The sequence below is a fragment of the Sinocyclocheilus anshuiensis genome, unplaced genomic scaffold (genome assembly GCF_001515605.1).
Source record: "Sinocyclocheilus anshuiensis isolate Anshui unplaced genomic scaffold, SAMN03320099.WGS_v1.1 scaffold409, whole genome shotgun sequence".
NCBI lineage: Eukaryota > Metazoa > Chordata > Actinopteri > Cypriniformes > Cyprinidae > Sinocyclocheilus > Sinocyclocheilus anshuiensis.
In genome coordinates this window covers 161,812-167,798 of record NW_015540855.1, presented here as the reverse complement: position 1 = coordinate 167,798, position 5,987 = coordinate 161,812, and the positions used below count along the sequence as shown (strand labels likewise).

Sequence of the window (5,987 nt, the reverse complement as noted above, 5' to 3'; positions counted from 1 at the left end):
ATTTCTTATTTTTTTGCATGTTTGTCACACTTTAATGTTTCAGATCATCAAACAAATTTAAATATTAGTAAAAGATAATACAAGTGAACACAACATGCAGTTTTTAAATGAAGGTTTTTATTATTAAGGGAAAACAAAATCCAAAACTACATGGCCCTGTGTGAAAAAAGTGTTTGCCCCCTAAACCTAATAACTGGTTGGGCCACCCTTTGCAGCAACAACTGCAATCAAGTGTTTGCGATAACTGGCAATGAGTCTTTCACATCGCTGTAGAGGAATTTTGGCCCACTCATCTTTGCAGAATTGTTTCAATTCAGCCACATTGGAGGGTTTTCGATAATTTTGTTTTTCTTGAGCCATTCAGAGATGAACTTGCTGGTGTGTTTGGGATCATTGTCCTGCTGCACAACCCAAGTGCGCTTGAGCTTGAGGTCACAGACTGATGGCCGGACATTCTCCTTCAGGATTTGCTGATAGAGTGCAGAATTCATGGTTCCTTTAATTATGGCAAGTCATATATTTTTTGGCAAATGAAAGACGTGCCTTTGTGTTCTTTTTGGTCAGCAGCGTAGGTGCCTGCACACACACACACACACACACACACACACACATATACAGTATATATACTGACACTGTGTGTGTGTATATATGTATATATACTATGTGTGTACACACACACACACGCACTATACACACTACACACAATATATATTGACACTCTCCATAAATGTGTGTAGGTGTATATATGCATATATATACTATGTACACACACACACACACACACACACACACACACATACATACATACACATGTCACATATATATTATAATTACCAAAGATTTCCTTAAGATTTGGAAAGAAATTTACATTCATTTATATTTAGCAAGAATGCATTACATTTATACAAAAGTGATAGTGGAAAAATATTTTTCAAGTAAATGCTATATAACTTTCTGTTCAAAATAATCAATATATAAAAATGTAAAATATTAAGCAGCAAACCTGTTTTCTACACTGATAATCACCATATCAGTTATATTTCACAGTATTACTATTTATACTGTACTGTACTGTACTTTATTTAGCTGAATAAAAAGTGCATCAGAATTGTTGTAATATTCATGGTTAATTTTTAAATTGCCAGCAAAATAATTTCAAATATTTTGCAAGTATTCCATATTTTGTCCAAAACCTAGTCTTATTACAAAGTCATTTGATGAATAATAACAATCCCAGAGCACCTACAAAGGCCAAAGAGAGATCAAAAGTCTGTATTTTCTATTTCATGCAGGGTCTAGATGAGGGGGACCACAAAAGGACACACAAAGAAAAAACTCTATTAACTATTCTGGAGATAATCTCTGCTTTGTGATGGTCAGTTTATTTTCAAGGCCGGCATTCCACTGAGATCAAAAACTTTCAGCGGATACAGAGAATTTGGAATTGAGTTATTGATTTGTTCCATTTTATGGTTGCAACTTTTGTTGGTTGGAGGATGTTGTGAAGCAAAGGACTGAGCACATGATCAGAATAGGCCATGGAAATGGCAGGAGCTCCTTGTTAAGATGAGCATGAGGAGAAGTATTCCCTGAGAGGAATTCAGCCAATCACAGTGCTCGGTATCCTGAATCAGAATCTCTACAGACTAAAATAAATTAGTCAATTAAATGCAACATTATTTTGGAGTTCTCCAAAGACAATGTTAAATAAGCTGCTAATATAAGTGGCCTCCAATTTTCTAAGCCATTTTCTCAGTTGCACTATCATTCAAAATTTGGGGGCCAGTAAGATTTTTATTTATTTTTTTCAAAGAAATTAATATTTATTTTCACAAAGGATGTTGTAAATTGATTAAAAGTGAGAGTAAAGACATTTCTATTGTTACAAAAGCTTTCTATTTCAAATAACTTTTTTTTTTTTTCTTTCTAACTTTCTATTCCTCAGAGAAATGTCATAGTTTCCACAAAAATATTAAGCAGCACGAAATGTTTCTTTAGCACCAGCTCGGCATGGAATGATTTCTGAAGGATCATGTGACACTGAAGGCTGGAGTAACAGCTGCTGAAAATGCAGCTTTGCCATTACAGAAATAAATTACATTTTGAAACATTAAATAAAAAAACTAATATAACAATATCACTGTTTTTACTGTGTTTTTGCCAGCCTTAGTGAGCAATAAGAGACTTCTTTCAAAAACATTAAATCTTACTGACTTCAAACTTTTGAACAGTAGTGTACATTTAACCTATATTAGTTTTAATAACTTTGAAACATGTTTTGCCAAAGTGTGCTTAAATTCCGCTTGGTTTGAGTTGATTTTGTCATGTAATGAAGTGACAAGTGTGGCTTAAGTGTCCAAATACTTCTTCGGAGCCACTGTATGAGCTTGATACTGTATGCTGTGAAACCTATAAAAGACATAAAATTTAAAACCAAGTCCAGCTGCCTTGCCTGAATGTACTGAATATTACAATACAATGATACAATGACCTGAAGGATTTATAGACAATGTACTTATTGTCTTTCAATTGAAAGTACTAGTCTATTGTGCTAACATTTAGTCTTGATAAAGACTTGACATTTTGACATTAATAAGAGTACCACAAGGCACATAGACTTAATCTAAAATACAGATGAAAACACACACTCATACTGTATATAAGTTGCACACAAACCAAGGCCGGAGCAAAAATAGCTTGAAGTGTCAGAGGAGAGTGGCTGGATTTGGGACACACCCTGAGGTGGGTGGTGGCTATTATTCTCTTTGATACTTGCTGCTGTTCAGGTTGACCTACAACCCTTAACATACATAAATCGACATATAGTTCAGGTCTATTCACTGCCAATATCTGCAAATAAACAAAATAGTCCTGTATTAAAAATAAAACTGAATTGATCAACTTTTGAAACTATACTGATTATCAGGTTAGATGGTTGGAACTCAGATGACATTGGTAATAGTCAAATCAAAAGGATCCATGATTTGTTATGCTGAAGTACTGACACACGAAAGTATTTTTATAAATTCTTTGACATGTTCAGACTTGTATGGCATAACATTGCCTGACTATGACAGCCATGTTTATAAACCAACGATCAGCAAAACTGTGTCTTTGAAATATAAAACAATAATATTGTGATGTGTGCCACAAGCTTTAGGTGTTTACAGGGCTTATATTGAAAGAAGGAAATATTCACCATTAAATATAATTGTGTAATCGTTCTAGTCCTCTAATTTGATTGGCCCAGAGGCGTTCCAAGAGTGCTGATATTCTTTGACGCACTTTTGTATCATTTTAATGAGTCTATGTTCAGGCATTCTAGACCAGAGTGGTGTGGAAGCAGATTTTGCCTGAAGAACAGGTTTTTGACAGTAGGAGCATCTGTGTTTTCTTTCGCTTCATGATCGCTCGAAGCGGGTTTCTCTCACCAACAAGGAAATAAAAAACGTGGAGTGAGCTAAAGCCGAGTGATTACAGAACACTTTGATTGGGGCCAGAAATTTATTTTGCGCACGTAAACAAACGCAGAGGCGAGAACTTTTACGTTAGTCTGGTGGTATTTTTTGGATTACATTCATACTATATAGAAATGACATTTTTAACAGTCACAAAGTGCGTATTTAAATTCAAGAGAAGCGACTACTCAGAGAGTATGTGATTTTAGATGCAGCCATTGTTTTTGGTCTAGAACTCTGCCATACACTGTTTGATCATGCGATCCTATCCTTACTTTTAATGGGTAGTCACTTAAGCAATCGATTACAATTATGAGGAGCATTGATGTCGGTTTTAGTTAAATTAATAGCATACAAATTCCAAAGTAACCTAATAGCTTATACACTACACATATGCGCTTATTCTACATGTATTTACATAAACACACTCATGTTAAATGTCCAGATAATTCAGTTCTTAAAAAGACCATGTGATAATGTTCAGTTATTTGTTAATTATTATTATTTATGAACAGTTTATCAAGTGAAGGAAATTACATTGTCCAGTTTATTTTATTAATCACTGTTTTAAGCAACTATATACATATTTTGATTTTGTTTCTTTGTACTTGGAGAAAAATTCGAGGAAAGATCTGAATTCTTAAGACACAGGCTTTCTGTCCGTTGCTTGGTGACAGAGCTTAATGTTTTGGGTTCTTTGTAAATGTTTCCATGGGCTGAGAAAAAAAACATACAATCTGTCAATTTTGTCCAAAACGTACGTTAATGGATTTTACTTGGATATAACTCAAATTCACGCTCTAAGTAGAAGGTATAGTGTTAAAAAGAGCCATTCAGTAGTGAACTGACAAGACACTGAGTTACAAACAGACGAACTGTCAGTCAGAATAGTGATCGACATTACATGGCGCGACTTGCAAAAGAGGGACCAAAGGTTAAGCTCCTAACTGGTTCGTCGACCTCAAATGGGAAATCATTTCTGGAAAACACTTGAACACAGAGAGGCAGAGAACGAACGTTGGAGCTGGGGGAACTCCTCGTGTGTTTTTCTCCCAGGTCGTTTCATTTTCAGCGAAAGCTCCCAGAGCTCGAGGGAAACTGCAGGGTTGTGTGTGACAGGTTGAGCTGTCGCTATAGGTGGGAAGTAAACATGAGCACGGAAGCACGAGCACCATCTGTTTACCAGGACAGGACCCAACACCGGGGAAATCCGGCCGGCCACACAGTGACAGGCTATTAAAACCGAACTTTGCCGTTAAGCACTACATTCAAAGCAACCAAGGTGACTTTTCTCTGACGAAACGCTCAACTCACCGGTAACTCCACACTGACATCCGATCCGTCCAGCAACAGGACTCTGCATGTGATGGCGTCTTTGCTGTTGCCCGCCGCGGGGATGTGGACTACGGCTCCCCCGGTCACTACGATCGGCGCGTGAATCACCTGCTGCTGGTGCGCCTGCAGCACCGCGTTTCCGCCTCTGCCGGTCCCGTCCAGCTCGTCTGACGTCCGAAAGCGTCGTTTTGACCGACGGCTAAACGTCCTGCGCAGAAAGCCCATCATCTTTTTCCCGCGAGACAGCGCTTTAATCAACCAGGGAAAACGGCACCGATACCGGACCGCTCAAGAGGAAGGCATCCAGCTGTTTCCCCGGCTTTCCGCGACGAAGAAAGGCGGCGTCTACCGGACTGAGCCGTTCAATGCAGCGGGAACAAGTCGGGAAACGGCGACCTGTCACGAGCTCCGTTTCCTCGTGGCGTACGGGCTAGAAAACACGAACGCACCTGCCAAAAACAACAGAGGATACTCCGGTCCTTTCACTCGTTTGAATAAGAAGTAATTGCGCTTTAATCGAACTTCTCCTCGCGTTCGCCGGAGTCTAGGTTCGGCGGAATTACGGCGGGTTAGTTCCTTTCTGTTATTGACCGACACTGATGTACCTCTCAGGTAAGTCAACCAGAGGAACTGGCCAGGCAACCTGTTCTGCGCAAGCGTTAAATCTCAGAGCAACACTCAAACTTTTTTCCCCTCTTCGGGTCAGTGTGCGCGAGGCAGCGCTACCTGCTGGTAAGCCAAACAGTGGTCAATGTGATTTTACCTTCACGAGAACTACCATCACTGAATTCCCCAGAAACGACTACAAATCAAGCAGCCTTCATACTGTGCGGTGCAAGTGCGTCAAGTCGCTATCAGGAAACGATATGCGGCCAATCGTCAGCATTTCTCGTACGCTCATTCAAGCCCCCCCATCATGAATAATAGAAGAGGCACAACGTGATAAGAATTACACATTTTATTTATTTATTTATTAAGAGAGGTAAATTTAATTATTCTAGTAGTGGTTTGGTTGGTCAATCTCACAAAGAAGTGTACAGGTCACACTTTATCCTCAAAATCAAAAGGAAAAATATATATATTTAAAGAATGTAGCTTATAGTTTGTTTTTTAAAGCAAGTTTACCATTATGATTTTTTTGGCACAATTTTCAGAACATTTCAAGCTCATCTTGTTACCCCCCCCCCCCCTTTC

The 5,987-nt window shown here is 38.6% G+C and overlaps 1 protein-coding gene across 2 annotated transcripts in view; it reads right to left on the bottom strand.

Moving 5' to 3' along the window:
• Positions 1-5,981, bottom strand: part of epb41l4b (erythrocyte membrane protein band 4.1 like 4B) — a 42,816-nt gene extending 36,835 nt beyond the window's left edge. For both annotated transcript variants that reach the window (XM_016485270.1, XM_016485271.1), the window contains exon 1: positions 4,773-5,981. In XM_016485270.1, coding sequence (XP_016340756.1) covers positions 4,773-5,021 — 249 coding nt within the window. In that variant the 5' untranslated portion in view covers positions 5,022-5,981. The remainder of the gene's footprint in view (positions 1-4,772) is intronic.
• Positions 5,982-5,987: the final 6 nt, after the last annotated feature.